The 15,960-nt window shown below is 45.7% G+C and overlaps 1 protein-coding gene across 2 annotated transcripts; it reads left to right on the top strand.

Moving 5' to 3' along the window:
• Nucleotides 1-781: 781 nt before the first annotated feature.
• Nucleotides 782-14,446, top strand: LOC102212119 (aryl hydrocarbon receptor-like). Of its 2 annotated transcripts, none has more exons than XM_005750792.2 (7): nucleotides 782-1,058; nucleotides 2,039-2,172; nucleotides 2,642-2,844; nucleotides 3,649-3,758; nucleotides 7,782-7,923; nucleotides 8,097-9,678; nucleotides 13,140-14,446. In XM_005750792.2, the coding sequence occupies exons 1-7, from the start codon at nucleotides 926-928 to the stop codon at nucleotides 13,200-13,202; spliced, it is 2,367 nt and encodes a 788-aa protein (XP_005750849.1). In that variant the 5' UTR covers nucleotides 782-925; the 3' UTR covers nucleotides 13,203-14,446. The 2 variants fall into 2 exon arrangements, with proteins under 2 accessions (XP_005750849.1, XP_005750848.1); XM_005750791.2 differs by having other exon boundaries at nucleotides 13,053-14,446.
• Nucleotides 14,447-15,960: the final 1,514 nt, after the last annotated feature.

Here is a 15,960-nt window from a genome sequence, read left to right as displayed (position 1 = left end):
CCACGGCTCTCCTTGTCACCTTAGCCACATGCTTTTTCTGTGTCCTGAGCTACAAGGTTCCTGGACTGGGTATTTTGCTATTATGTCAGCTGTTCTTGGGGTAACTCTTCATCCTTGTCCTCTGATTGCTGTATTCAGGATTCCTGATCGCTCACGTACACTTGATTCCACACAAAAGGATATTATAGCCTTCACATCCCATTAGCGAGACGTCTAATATTGTTGCATTGGAAGTCTGTTAAGTATCCTACCTACTGTTTCCCAGGGCCTTAAAGATGTTGTGTTTTTTTTTAAACTTGAAAAAATTAAATATACGTTGAGAGGTTGGAAAAAAGTGCCAACCCTTTATTTCTTATTTTACTAGTCTAGAGGTAGTGCCTGTCTAAATGTACTTCTGTTACTGTTGCAATCTTTTAGAATGCGTTTTTGTTTAGTTGTTTTTTATATATATATATATGTAAGTATATTTACTTAGGAAAATGAAGAAAGGTCAATTGTATTTCGGTAACTGCAAGTACTGTTTTCTTATTTCAATAAAAATATTTGCAAAAAATAAAAATAAAAGAAGTGCTGTGTCGACCGCACACAGAGTGTAAGCAGGTTTGTTTTATTCTTTAACTTCTCTTAGACTAAAGTTGAAACCATTACATCACCTAATGTGTGCTTTTAGTTTACTGGTAGCATTAAGTGTGTTACTCAGTGAAGATGCTAGTCTCCATGTAACTACTATGACGAGGCACAACAGATGTTTACAACAGCAGCAGCATACAGTAGATTCACATTCAGATCACTTCACATAGTCAGACTCACACAACCTACAGTCTTTACACACTACCAACACCGTTGCACGTCAACAGATCAACAAACAATGAGGTTGAGGAAAATAAAGAATTATAATCAGGTTACGTTTTTAAAAAGCTTATAAATGTCTCTTTTTCTCCCTCAGACTGATGTCATGCACCAGAGTGTGTATGAACTGGTCCACACGGAGGACCAGCAGGAGCTCAGAAGAAACCTGGACTGGGCTTTGAATCCTCCTGATCCAACATCCCCCAAAGGTGATCTCACCCCAAACGTGCTGTCATTCCTGTATGACAGCTCAGCACACACACTCCTTTACTACAGAGCCCTTTACCCTCAAAGGCTTTTCCCAGTTTCTCAACCTCGTTTTTCTTTTTTATTCTGTCTTTGCTTGGTAAAGTTTTAACTTACCTTTGCAGCTGTGAGAGTTATTTCAACGGCATTGTGTTTGTTACAATGTTGGACCCAAAACTTGCAGATTTCCCCAGATTCTGCAAATCTTTCAATATTATCTTTGCCATCATCTAACTGAATATTATTTGTGAACTTCTTAAAGACTCAAATATGAAAGTCTTTGTTTTTGACCGTCCACTGCTGTCCACATGAACACAACCATGAACATTTGGATGTCAGTATCAGATGGTTTAAGCTGTAAGAACAGCCTCGGGTCAGATCACATGACCCTGTGATCTTCACTGTGGCTTATGAGGTGAAGTGTGTTTGGGTTTTAAAATGCTTATGTGTTACGTGTTAGCACTGTGTTTAAGACCTGTGGCCCTGACACAACCGACGGACTCCGAGAAACCGTTTGCACTCTCTTCTTTAAATCATTTGCAAATCTCAGGAACACATTTCTGAAAACATCAAATCTTTAAACCAGGACAGTTTGCTACATTATAACAACTCATGTTGAATTTGATGTGTCTCAAAAAGTTGAGGCAGGAAAAAGCAAAGCTGGAGGAACATTTAAATGAACCTGTTGAATGAACAGGTTGTATCTTATGGAGGTAGAGTTTCTCAGAAGATGAGCGGACGTTCTCCAGTATAAAGTTGCCAACACTTTGAGTATCTCATCATCCCGAGTACCTACTGTCATTTTAAAAATCTCTGTGCCCAAGGGACCCGGTTGAAAATCAATATCTAATGCCCATTCAGACTTTCAAGAATCACTGCATTACAAACACACCGACACATGGAAGTATGGCTCTGCCCACAGTTTTCTTTGTGGTTTTTATAGAGATGGAATTTGACAGTAGCTCATCTGTGGTCTGCTACAACCCAGAGCAACTGCCCCCGGAGAACTCGTCCTTCCTGGAGAGAAGCTTTGTGTGTCGCTTTCGCTGCCTCTTGGACAACTCTTCTGGTTTCCTGGTACGTGACATTTTCTATTTTTACCAGAGCTAACACATCAACACGCTGGACTTGACGTTCCCGTTCTCTGCACGTAGACATCTATCGTAGGAGTGTATCTGTGTATTCTTATAAACCTGGTGGGTTAAAGACATGAACAGGTATTTATGTAGTACTTTTCAGCTCTAACTGAACCCTCAAAGCCCTTTCTACTCACAGTCTGGATCACTAATATTCAAACTGATAGGCGAGCAGTTTCCTGAGCTTCATTTTCCCAGAAAAGGATCCAAACTTTTATCAGAGTCGTCTGCTACCTGTTTCCATGTCCCCATGCCCGCTAACGCCCACCTTCACTGAGGTTTTCCCTCAAAGATCCATCTTTACAGTTACCTGTAGTACTCACAGGTTATAAAAACAGTACATCTACTAATACAAATACGAAGTCACATCCATTACCAGAAGGATAACTGCTTATTTTGCTTACTTCCAGGCTTTGAATATCCAGGGAAGGCTCAAGTTCTTGCATGGGCAGAACCAGTGGCAAGAAAATGGAGGGAAAGCTGCGCCGCTGCTTGCATTATTCGCTATTGCAACTCCTCTTCAGCCTCCGTCCATTCTAGAGATCAGAACCAAGAACATGATCTTTAGAACCAAACACAAGCTGGACTTCACCCCCATGGCCTGTGACGCAAAGTAAAAATACATTTCAGTACTTTGTATTCGACTGAGACACCTCACGTCTGTTTGTTTGTTTGTTTGTTTGTTTGTTTGTTTGTTAGGGTTAGGAGGTACAGTTCGGTTTGAGATTTGTGTTAGCCACATGCTAAAGTGGAGCATTTTCATTGGATGTTAGATTTCAGGTGCCATCGCTCATTTTCTGTTGAATGATTTTCAAAGTGAGACAAAGAAATCTAGCTGACAAACCGCAGACTAGTTATGCTGAACCTCCTAAGACCTGAACTCTTCCACGGCAGCATTTTTCATTTCTCTTTGATATCTGGGCTGATTGGGACCTGATGAATGTAAAAACAAAGAATTACCAGATTTTTTTTAATCTAATTTTTGTTTCTAAGAAAAATGAGAGCCGCGCATGAAGATATTTGTTTAAAATTTCAATAGAACAGTAGCAGGATAATGTCCTCGTGAGTGGCTATCAGGCCCTTGTAGACCACAATTGAGTATTTTGGTCCAAATAACCCAAAATGTGACGTCCACATATGTGGACGCGAGGTCGGAGGTTAAGTTAAGTTGTGTTGTACCTGTTTTGATCACTTGTATCCTCCTTCATGAGATCCATGGGTGTGTCAGATGGGTGGGAGGTGTTTTATTTTTTAGAAAAATGGAGAAAACTAAAACACCATCACACTGGTAGAAGTTTCACAGGGTGACTATACTAAAATATAATACTATAGTTTTTTGTTTTTGCTTTCTTTACAGTGACATGTGGAATGAACTGTAAACAGCTGCCCGAGGTAACTCTGGTCGTTTTTTGTACAGGGGGAAGATAGTGCTGGGGTACACGGAGGCTGAGCTGCGGGTGAGGGGCTCTGGCTATCAGTTCATCCACGCCGCAGATATGTTGTACTGTGCAGAGAACCATGTTCGAAGTAAGTAACCAAAAACCAGCTGTCAACCAAAACAGTCTAGTTCATTCAGTGCCTGAAAATCCCTCATTTCCATTCTCTGCGAGGCGTTCTTCTGATTTGTTGCCTCGTGTAAACACAAGCTTTGATCAGCAGGTGGGTGGAGCTTCTGTGGTCATAACCAGAGCTGTGTGACTGCGAGGATAATATCAGGAATTACACATCAGGAATTAAATCCATGTAGACATTGAGGGTTCTCGGGAGGGGCCGTGCTAACACCTGCTGCTCTCTGGCAGCAGCACCATGCTCTCCCTTGTTTTAAATGCACTTTAGAGCAACACGCAGCAACACTACACATGAGCGGGAGGAGGGAGGTATGGGGTCTTCACACACCCCCGTTCTCTGCTAGCCATTGGGGCGGGGGGGCTTTCTCCCTTTCCTATCCCTCACTCATGTCTGTCCCGTCTGTAACATCTGAAAATAAAATACAATAAATAATAAAAACAAAGGTCGATCAAATGGACCAATACGGCAATGCCACGATGATCCATTTGGCAAAGTAAATCCATTGGGTCTCCTTGTTGGTCTTCAGACAACAATTCTGACGGCTAAAGAACCAAATGGGACAGGAAAAAAAAAAAGGAATTACACAACAGTAGGAAAGAACAAGTTGTATGAAATTGTGTAAAACAGACTGAAGCCTGAGCTCTCGGCATGTGTCTGTGTGTTACCCTCATGATGTGAAAAGCTGTGGTGTGTTTGTTCTTTGCAGGCGTGTTGTTATTACCAGGCCTGCACTACTGCTGCGGCTGATTTAGCCCATTTAGCAGGTTACATGAGCTGTTATATGTCTGCTTTAATACTGAAGAGAATTATCAGCTTGACAAACCTGACCGTGACTTCACTCCTTCACCTGCCCAAATTCCATTTTACCACAACCCAGCAGCCTGCCGAGCTCTGTTTCCTGCATGCGGTAAAACAAATTACAAAAGCCTTTAAAACGACAAAAATTATTATTTATTTACTTTCAGACATTTCATAAATTAATTTAAAAGGTCTTAATGTGTGCTACTATTGCAATTACTGCTGTATACGATTACAAAACTGGATAAAGAACAGTTAAAAAAACCATAACATTCAACACGTACAAAGTCTTCCTCCTCCTAGCGTTATTCCCGCTCTGCAGGGTCCGCTTTTCTGCAGTTTTTGTCACTTCTGACCACGTGCCCATACCATCGCAGTCGCGCTCCTTGCATCTTCTCCGTGATCGATGCGATGCCCAGCCGCTTTCAGAAGTCGGTGTTCATGACATGGTCCCATAGTTTCAGGCCCAGGCACCATCGCAGCATCCGCATTTCCATTGTGTGAAGGGCCTGTTCGTGCTTTACGGTGGACGGCCAACACGCTGATCCATAAAGGGCCACAGGAGGCACTATGCTTTTGTAGATCTTTGACTTAAGGTGGTCAGGTATTCGTCGGTCGCACAGGACACCAGTGACTTGGCACCACTTCATCCAGGCCGCATTAATCCTGGCTCGTACGTCTGGCAGGATGTTGCCGTCATTGCTGATCATCGATCTGAGGTACCAGAAGTGAGATACTTTTGCCAGGTCTTCCCCATCGATGCTGATGGTGCCGTCGGTTTGGGGGTCGGCTTCTAAGTACTTAGTCTTCTTGGTGTTCAACCTCAGCGCGTACTCACTCTGGCGTGTCTTCTATTGCTGCGTTTGGCGTTGCAGCTCCATTCGGGATTCATCTGCGAGGAAGACATCATCGGCATAGAGGAGTGTCCAAGGGCGGGGTGCTTGGAGGTCAGCGGTCACGGTGTCCATGCAGAGGATGAAGAGAAGCGGGGACAGCGTGGAGCCTTGGTGCACGCCCACGGTGATGCTGAAAGGTGGCGATGTTCCCACTGGGCTTCTGACTGTGCTGGTCACGTTTCTGTACACGAGCTTGATCCAATCGACGTAGGCCTCGGGGAGCCCGTGTGATCACAGAGAGTGCCAGATCAGGTCATGAGGGAGTCTGTCAAAAGCCTTCTCCAGGTTGAGGAAGGCCATATGGATGGTCTTGGTGCTTCTCCTGCTGCTCCTGCCGCATCCTTTGACGAAGCCACACTGGTTGGGCGTTACTGTGACAATTTCTTGCAGCCGGGCATCGATGATCCGCTTGAATACAGATCCAAAGTCTGACTTCCTAAAATGATTCTAGGATCAGGTGAGCAGCACACCACAGTGGGCTGAGCAGGCGATCCATATACTGCATGTTTCCTCCTCTACCCGTCCTCCGCTGTCTGCTCCACTGCACTGTCATAAAATAATAAATGCTAAAAATAAATAAATAACTTAATTTTTAACTAAATTCTAAAATATTATCAGATGTCACTAAATGAATAATGTACTAAACTGTGAAATATAGAAACCCTACCAGTAACTTGCAAAGCCAAGCTGCACACGTGTTGTGTAGCTTTGTTCTCTCTAGAGGGAAATCACAAAAGCCAGCAGCTAAAAAAGCTCTCAGCAGTTGTGACACACACAACAATTCAAATTAAACCTCTCATTTTTAAGTCTACCTGGAGTCTAGAGAAGCAGCTCAAGGACAACATGAATCGTTTTTGTTAGCAGCCAGCCCCGTCCTCCAGGGCATGAAGCAGGTATGGAGGAGATCAAAACTCCAGACATCCAGAGGCCCCCAGAACACAAGAGACCAAGGAAGACCAACAGAGGGGCAGCCGCGCCACTGTCCCAGTAAGAGCTGAGGAGAGTCCCAGATGAGGGCTCACTCAGCAGCCACGGAGCAGAAGCCAGGGGGAGTTGCAGTGACGCGCCCGTGAGCTCCGCCGGCAGCCAGCTGTGCCTGAGTGACCGAGCCCCAGGCTCCAGGCCCCGATAAGCGGCCGCCAAGGAGTGAGCCGGTGTGTACCTGGACGCCCACCCCGGACACAAAGAACCACCAACGCACCGACACCTGAGGGAGTCCGCCACTGGCAGGGGGAGTGGTGGTGGGGGGAGATAGGCCTCCAAACCTTGGAGGGCCTGAGGTGTCCCCAGAGAGGTGGCGTCTGATACCCAACCTGACATATAGACACAGACATACAGGCACACACAGACACAAACATCCATTCCCACCCTCATGCTCTCATATGCACTTACTCCACACTCAACCAACGTGGAGACAGACATAAAGAGACGCTGTACACACGATCACACTCCCCAAGCGTACTCTACGAACCGGGTCTAGGTACCCTTGCCCCTGGAGGGGGGAACTGCACCCAGACCCAGGTGGTGTTACCCTTTTCCCTGCGGTGGGGAGAGGCAGACCGCCCCGACTCCACAGCAGCAGGGAGGCCCCACACTCCAGACCACAGTCGGACGGTCAACTCCTCCTCCTAGCCCCCCCGCTCCAGTAGGCCGCAGAGAACGGGGTGAGCGAAGACTCCAAACCTCCCTCCACCCGCTCATTGTAATGTTGATGCATGTGTGTTCTAAGGTGCATTTAAGAGTCCAGGATTTTAGACTTGATTGAAACACAGCTCTCGACTCAGCAGGCTGTGAAAAACACTAAACCAAAGCAGGTGGCTCAACATTCACACCCAAAAAGGTTTTGCTACTGAACAACCTGAGTATATGTAGGAAATCCTGTGCTGAGGACGTTTGGTCTGGTCAAAGAGTTCAGACAGCTTTTGTAAGTAATCCTGTGGGATTAGTAAACAGATTGAGCAAAGCTGCAGAGCTGCCTGAAGAGAGGATCGGGCAAAGCATCAGAGATGAGAGCAGCACCACCACGTGCACTTCAGTGGACAGATGGGCACGTGGTCAGAAGTGACGAAGCCTGACCATGATTAACGGTCTTTGACCATAACCCACTAGTAAAGGTGAAATGAGTCAGTCCACTGCCACCCTGTCCAGCCTGGCAGCACACAGATGCTGTGGATAATTTGTGACAACTTTCGATGGAAACTCATTTCAAAGTGTTATGCAGATTTAGACTGTCATAGTGGACAGAGGTTATCTCTGAGTAACAGTTGTTTGTGTTCAATGTTTAAAGTGATGAAGACTGGAGAGAGTGGTCTGACTGTGTTCAGACTCCTGACTAAGGAAAATCAGTGGAAGTGGGTCCAGGCCAATGCCCGGCTGGTGTATAAGAATGGGAAACCAGATTACATCATCGCCACCCAGAGGCCTCTTTTGTAAGTACCTGTCCGTGTACAAATCTCATTTGGTCATTTATCTCGAGTAATACACTGAATCAAACCATTAAGATATCCATCCTCCTTCCCTTCAATGCCATACGTTTGTATTTCTTAGTTGTTAAAAAAACTGCACAGAGAAGACCTGACAATGATGTCTTCTGTGTTTATAGGGATGAAGAAGGAGGAGAACATTTGCGTAAGCGCTCTATGCATCTACCCTTTACGTATGCTACAGGAGAAGCCCTGCTCTATCAGTCCAATCATCCCATCGCAGGCTTTAGAGATGGCAGCTGTGTAAAAAATTTTAGCAAGTCAAAGAAGAATCGGACTGATAAGCTGCTGACAGATGGCCTGGACCCGGGCTCCCTTCTTGGGGCACTCATGAGTCAGGATGAGTCAGTGTATGTTTGCCAGCCAGCTGTGGAGCCCAAGCTGTCATTTCACAGCAGCTTCTTTGCAGAGCACGTTAGTTTCTCTGAAAGTGAACCCTCCAACCTGCACAGAAGCTGGAATGAACCTGCTAATAGTGTCGTAGGTCCAGGCATCACAGAACCAGGTACCAGCTTTGACCCACTGCTGGCTACTTTGGACTCGCTCTCTTTGGAGGGCCAAGGGATGGATGCAGAAGAGAGGAGTTACTCAAACAGCGAGCTGTTTGGAGCTCTGGAAGGGCTGGGCCTGAGTGCTGAGGACCTGGAGTTGCTGCTGCTAGATGAGCGTATGATCAGAGTTGAGATGGACCCTGAACACGTGCCCACTTTGGATGATCTGCTGACAAATGATGAGATTCTCTCTTACATCTATGACTCGATAGAAGGAAGGACTGATTCCACTGTACATGGAGGACAGGTACCTCCTAGCACTACCGCAGCAACCTCCACACCAGTGTCATTATCAGAAAATAATCTTGATACAAGTGTGCAAATGCAGTTTTGTCCCTCCAAGCCTCCAATAATGGAGCACACTCCCATTGTCCAGCTATCCCAGCAGATGCAACAGCATCTCAACATGCGAACCACTAAAGTACCACCTAACTGGGGCCAGCAGAGTGACCATTTCCCCCACAGGATAGTAAATGGAGAGCTGCTGGGGCAAAATCAGTCTATTGCCAATGGACAATGGACAGCCCAAGACATTCTAGTCCCAGCAGAGATCGAGTTGGAGCAACTGACCACACAGCAGACTACTTTCAATGACAAGGCCTCAGACTTGAATAGCAAGCTTCACCAACACTACCTTCAGCAGGAGCAGCAACCAAGGACCCAGAAGCAGCTCTCACTTCAGTGCCATGCCAAACAGACGGCAGCAAACCTTGACGGACGATGTGGTCCGTCGAGCCCAGAGCATTCAGCAGAAAAAATGCCATGGCAGAACTACAGCTTCAGCGAAAGCCTGGGCAGCAGTTTCTGCATTGACAACAGCCAAAACGCTCTTACAAACACCTCACTGGAGTCTTGCAGGGAGCCCACTATGGACAGTGTGGATTACACAGTCAGTGGAGGTGGTTTGCTTGAGAGAAGTGCAGAGCAGCGGGGCGCTGAGAGCACAGTTGCATCTTTTCGTGGAATGAACCACAAAAGCCACCCAGAGCAGATCCCAGGCCCCTTGTTCGAGGTCATCTCCAGTCTGTCGCAGTGCCCTCCCTGCACTAGCCCCCTGGAGCAGATTCTAAGAGTGGGTAAGCCCTGCTGCCAGCTCGACCACTTTGGCTTGGTGACCTCCGAGATCCTTGACGACCCCAGTCACAGCAAGGTGAGGTTGCTGAACATTGTCATACTTTGAAATCATTACTAGCTGCACAGCTCGGAGGTTCCTTCCTGAGCCGGGCATACAGACTGTGTACCCAGGTTTTAACTTTTTAATAGCTTTTACATTTAAATCTGTTATTAAGGAAATCATCTTTTATCTGTCTGTATTCTATGTATTTAGACATGAAGGTGCATCAGTTACTCAGTAATTTGATTAAAAGAGGAGGAACGGTGGTTGATGGGTCTGTCTGGAGCGAGACAGTTCTACTACAACGGCAAAAGCAAGACGCAAGTCCTCACAGCTCTTTGTGTTGCTCGTGCACGAGAGAGAGAACTGTGACGAGCGCCGTTCCTGACAGGCGCTCTCAGCCAGCTCCCCCGCAGCACTGCTCTTTATTGAGGTTACGTGAATATGCATAAGTTCATTAACATATGACGTCTTACACAAGCATACATGTGAACAAAGAGTACCTTGCCTGTGTGTACGTGTAGCCGTGTGTGTGTGTGTGTGTGTGTGTGTGTGTGTGTGTGTGTGTGTGTGTGTGTGTGTGTGTGTGTGTGCGTGTGTGTGTGTGGGGTCAAAATGTGACCCTGTGAAGACTTCTCAGACCTGCTGTGCCAGGAGTCCAGCGGTCCACCTAAACAAAAGGCACTTATACGTAAAGAGATAAGAGTAGGTGTCCTCCTGTAGTATAAATCAGTAAGAGCAGGTACGATCTCTCTCACGACTTTAAGATGTGTGTTTATGCCAGAGTGCTCTGGGAGGCTCACAGTCTTTGCAGACTGCTAAGGATCAGACCTCCTATCATTATGCAATCGATTATAAAACTCTATATATGAGTAAATATTTCTAAGCATAAATGACAATCAACAATATAAACCTAACAGTGGTCAGCACTGTTGTCGCACAGCAAGAAGGTCCTGAGTACAATTCCACCATCAGGCCGGCATCCTTCTGTGTGGAGTTTGCATGTTCTCCCCGTGTTTGCATGGGTTTTCCACGGGTACCCCGACTTCCTCCCACTGTCCAAAGACATGCAGTTTGTGGGGATAGGTTAATTGATCAATCTAAGTTGCCCATAGGTGTGAATGCAGGAGTGAACGTGAGCGTGAGTGGCTGTTTGTCCCTGTGTGTTGGCCCTGCGACAGACTGGCGACCTGTCCAGGGTGTACCCCGCCTCTCGCCCTATGACAGCTGGGATAGGCTCCAGCGCCCCCCGCGACTGTGAAAAGGATAAGTGGAAGCTGATGGATGGATGGAATTTCATATTATAGTAAAAAATGTCACTCAGAATTCAGGAAGTAGTTGAGACAGCCTCGGGATGGTAGGGAAGAATGAGAGAGAGGGGTGGCTGAAGCAAACGTCACTGCACACGTGGGTGAAAAACACTGAGGTGGTGTTGGGTAGCTATGGTGCAAACGTGAACAAGCAATGTGAAAGGATAGGTGCCAGTGTTTTTGTCTACAGCATACAAATGGCTGAGTGGAAAAAAGGGAACGAGTTTTTTAAGCAACTGGTGAATGAAGAAAATGACAAGCAGACTTATTGTCATGCATAAGTGTGCAAGGAATGAAATGTCATTGCAGTTACTCAATGTAAGATGAAAAAATATTTAAAATAAATCAAATATGTTAAAATATGTATAGCAGCAAAATATATTATCACGTGCAATGGTAAAAGTGAGCTGTGGAAAGCTGTGGACACGTACACAAACATGGTATTCTCATGTTGAGCAGTCTGATGACCTGGTGAAAAAGCTGCAGAGCCTCTATCCACAGGCCAGCAAGGAGAACAGTCCATCGTGAGGGTGTGACGAGTCACACATGATAGTTTTGGCTTGAGACAAGTAGCCCTGACTGTCATAGTGTGTGTGATGAGGACTCAGAGGCAGGAGGAGGTTTATCTAAAGGCAAGCGCTTTACTGAGCGGATACGTAAATACAAAACGAAACCAAAAACAAATGCAAACTTTCAACTCACGAGGAGCGAGAAACAGGACGTGGACTAACACTCTAACAAAGGACAAGAGGACAATATACAGTCTACACAGGACGGCGATTAGGAGAAGCTAGGGAAAAGGTAGGTTTACAAGATGGTAGTAAGACCTGCTATGATCTATGTTTGGAAACAGCGGCATTGACAAGAAGACGAGGAAGAAAAGGGGAAAACTACCGAGGGTTTGTGTAAGTTCTCAGTCATGCAGGTCGTGGTAGTCTGGAATTTTAACAAACTAAGGAAACTGGACTTCTTTAGGTTTGTGAAGACATTTCAGGTCTCATCCAAGAAGCTTCTTCTTGGATGAGACCTTATAAAAACAGCTGGTGGAGAGTCCCAGTTATTTATCTGAGGTATTTACTGAGGTTGTGAAGGTGCTTCTGAGGGCTGTTGATCCACTGTTGATCAGGTGTGTCATCACATGAGCCAAGGTGTGGAAAAAGACAGGAAAAAAGGCAGAAGAACTTTGGATGGAGTAGTTCATCCCAAGCACAAAACTCAAACACAGCCTAAGCAGCATAGTGTATGCTGTGCAGTGCTGTGAGCAGTGCTTGGACCTCTGCACAGGAGAAACCAAACAGCTGCTCCACAAAAACTTGGCACATTATAGAAGAGCCACCTCAACAGGATAGATGTACACGTCTGTACAGATGCCATTAAAGAACAATGGTCCCTCTTTCAAGGATGCCAGGGTCCACAATATGGACTGAGGACACAGATGGTTTAGAGGGGAGTAGAGTAAATGGTAAATGTACTGACTCTTATGTAGAGGGACTCCATCTCCATTCACTGTGAGCAACCAGGCACGACGCCCCCTATCAAATACTCTAAAGATCACTTCCAGCTGGGACTCTCCACCATTTGTTTTTATATCTGAAGAAGTCCATCGGATGAGAGCTGAAATGTCTTCACAAACAAAATAAGTCCAGTTGCCTTCTTTTTCAAGCTCTCAAGAAAACCACAGAGTAGAAACGTGAATGTAGTGTGACAGACGAGACGGTAGGAACGGACTGCAATGGAGTCATGCTCCGCTGTGGCTACCCCTGAAGGGGGAAGCCTGAAGCCCCTCCCTGAGCCTGGTTCTGTTGTTTTCCCTTCCCACTGTTGCCAAAGTGCTTGCTCAATAAAATTGAATTGAATTAAAGAAGAAGGTTGTAGGGACTTTACCCTATAACTGATATTTTTCTGATATTCAGATATATACATGCTCCATAATATTGGACCATCTTCCTCAATAAGGTTTTTGCCTTATTTATTTGTTTGTGTTTCTGCTTTTAAGATTATTTTAAGATTATGAATCATAATCTTTGTTTTATACAAACACCCACTATGAGCCAAATGGCAATCCTGTTTAATGTTAATGATATTTTATGTCCTTTGCAGATGGAAAATGGCTGCGTGCTAAACAGTACTTACCCAGGAGGTTGTGCCCTGCCTAACAGGAATGGATCTGTGCCTCCTACTATCCAGGTACCCAGCCCTGAGACGTTGCCTACACTTCCAGACCCACCAGCCACCGGCTTCTACCTCTGACCATCTGACCAGGGACAGTCATGTAGCAGGACACTGTGAATGGCCAGAAACATCCAGTGACTGGACCAGCCTTATACATCTACACACCACAACAAACAAAGCTGGAGAAACGTAGGCCGACATCTGTGTTGTCTGTTTTTGTCTTTTCATTTTGACTTTGTAATGTTGTGTCAGGGGAGGGGACCACCGAGTTATATTTTAAGTCATATTATCATATGAGTCCTTTGTTTACACTAATGCAGTTAAGAGCGCTTAGCTTGTTTTAAGTAAATATGAATCATTGGAGGCTGGGTTTTAGAAATCTGCATTCAGATACACTGTAAAACCAACGTGTTCTCGTCCCAGGACATCAGATTCTGCCGTGCTGTCTTAGTATTGGTACTTTAATGCACCAGCATGGCGTCATTAGACACTGAGAACCAAGAAATCTGTTTTCAAGAGGAATTTACAAGTTAGCCAGCCAGTCTGTGGTTTATGTCCTCTTCAGGAGTCTGTGGTTTGCACTTTCATTACACTCAGTGATTCTTTGCCTATTCGTTTCATACAGATTATTCAGACTGAATCTACAGTTATATGGACCAAGAATTTGGCCACATCTCCTAATCTTAGAATTCAGGTGTTTTCAGCCCCATTTCCAGGGGTGTATAAAATAAAGCACCTAGCCATGCAGTCTGTCTTTACAACCATTTATGAAAGAATGGGTCATTATAAGGAGACACTGAGACACTTTTTTGCATGGCATTGTAATAGGATGCTACTACTGCAGCAAGTCGGTTAGTGCAATTTCTTCCCTCCTTCCTACATATATTTTATAATCAATTTTAAGGAGTGTTATTATTATTATTAAGTGGAAGCTTTTAGCAGCCGGAGTAGGTCAGCCACTAATGTGCCGTTACAGTGCTAAGGCATACAGTGTGCAAAAGTCACTGATTTGCTTACTCAGTAACTCCGGCATTAATGTAAGCACAAAAGCTGTGGCATGTGTTTCCATGGCTCCTGTAGGTTTACTGTGTAGGTGCTCCAGTACTAGGGTATCCATGTAGAGTCTGTTATGTAAAAAAGGTCTGATCCATCCATCTATCCATCCATTTTCTGCCCATCTCTGCCCAGACCACCCTCCTCCAGCACCTCAATTCAATTTTATTCATACATCCTCAAATCACAACAAGATTCAAGTCAGTGCACTTTATACTAATCCCCAACAATCATATGACCCCCTACAAGCAAGCGCTTTGGCAACAGTGGGAAGGAAAAACTCCCTTTTAACAGGAAGAAACCTCCGGCAGAATCAGGCTCAGGGAGGGGCGGGGCCATCTGCTGTGATCAGTTAGGGTGAGACACCAAGGTGTTTCCAAGAAATGTAATTTCTCCAGAGCATCGTGGATCTTCCCAGGGCCTCCTTCCAATGGGGCATGCACTGAACATCTTGAGCATCCTGGTCAGATGCCTTAAGAGGGCAGTGGCTCTATTCCTGCTTTTTCCTGAATGGCAGAGTTCCTCACTCTATCTCCAAGGCTGAGCCTAGGCTCCCTTCAGAGAAAGCTTATTTCTATGTTGTATCTGTGACCTCATTCTTACGGACATGAGGTCACAGAGCTTGTGACTTAGGTGAACGTAAGGGCGTAGCTACAATTCAACAGCTTTGCTTTTACACTCAGCTTTCCCCTTACCATGACAGACCAGTACAGCATCTGCATCACTGTAGATGCTTCTCGAACCTGTCGATCCAATCTCTTGGTCCACTCCCCCCTAAATCATGAACCCAAGATCTGTAACTGCTCTACCAGGGGTGGTAACTCGTTCCCATCCCAGAGAGCCCTTTTCAGTCTGAGGACCATGGTCTTGAATTTTGAAACACCATTTCTTATCCCAGTTTCATCACACGTGGTTGTGAACCACTCCGGTGTGAGTTGGAGAATCTCAAGATCCTGTGACCACCACACCAGACCTCTTGGCTGCTCCTAGAAATTTCGTCCATGGAAATTGTGGACGAAATCGTGACAAACGACAGCAGTCCCTTTGTTCAACAGTCACAAAGAACGAGTCTGACTTATAGCCAACAATGTGAACTGGGCTCTGGTAATGGTTGTACTGGTTAGGCCACAGCAATGGGCCTGATACCATATACTCCCAAAGCATCTCCAACAGAACACACGGTTGAATGCCTTCTTCAAGTTCCCAGAACTCATGTAGACTGTTTGGGAACTCCCATGCATCCTCAAACATCCTTGAGAAAATAAAGAGCTGATCCATGATCAGGATGAAAACCACCTCATGAATCTAAGGTTCCACTAACAGGCAGACGAAGTACCCAGGCTGAGGCTGAGAAGCATGAGCATCCTAAAATTGGACCACACTTTGTGGACCCAGTCCATGAAGAGGGGAACCACCACCACCCCAGTCTCCCAGTCCAGAGGCACTGTCTCTGACTGCAACACAATGTTGCAGAGGTGTGTCAGCTATGACAGCACCACAGCAGAGCCTGAGCCTTGACAAACTACCTCAGTGACCTTACTCCCAGTCCTCTTATACTACAAGAAGCCATGTCAGTGGGATTGAGGAGATTCTTTGATGTGTTAGTTCAACTGTCCTCTGTTGAGGTCAGCATCCCCACTATAGTCCCATCCCCATTATATACAGTGTGGACGGAAACTGCTTTCCCCTGACAGTTTGCCAGGCCAACCGAAAGGCTTCTTCCATGGCCTCTCTTCTCCCATACTGAGTTTTTGCCTTGGCTACTGTCAGAGCTGCACTCTGG

Source organism: Pundamilia nyererei, unplaced genomic scaffold (assembly GCF_000239375.1).
Source record: "Pundamilia nyererei isolate P.nyererei 1_Seehausen unplaced genomic scaffold, PunNye1.0 scaffold00287, whole genome shotgun sequence".
Lineage (NCBI taxonomy): Eukaryota > Metazoa > Chordata > Actinopteri > Cichliformes > Cichlidae > Pundamilia > Pundamilia nyererei.
The sequence above is the reverse complement of the archived record's forward strand: the minus strand, read 5'-3'. Positions and strand labels throughout refer to the sequence as shown.

What these genes read in the sequence shown, in the direction of transcription:
- LOC102212119 (XM_005750791.2), top strand. Translation starts at nt 926, where the DNA reads ATGTCTCTTTTTCTCCCTCAGACTGATGTCATGCACCAGAGTGTGTAT. An exon ending in ACAACTCTTCTGGTTTCCTG is followed by an intron (nt 2,173 to 2,641) that starts GTACGTGACATT and finishes GCTTACTTCCAG; the next exon opens with GCTTTGAATATCCAGGGAAG. An exon ending in GCCACCCAGAGGCCTCTTTT is followed by an intron (nt 7,924 to 8,096) that starts GTAAGTACCTGT and finishes CTGTGTTTATAG; the next exon opens with GGATGAAGAAGGAGGAGAAC.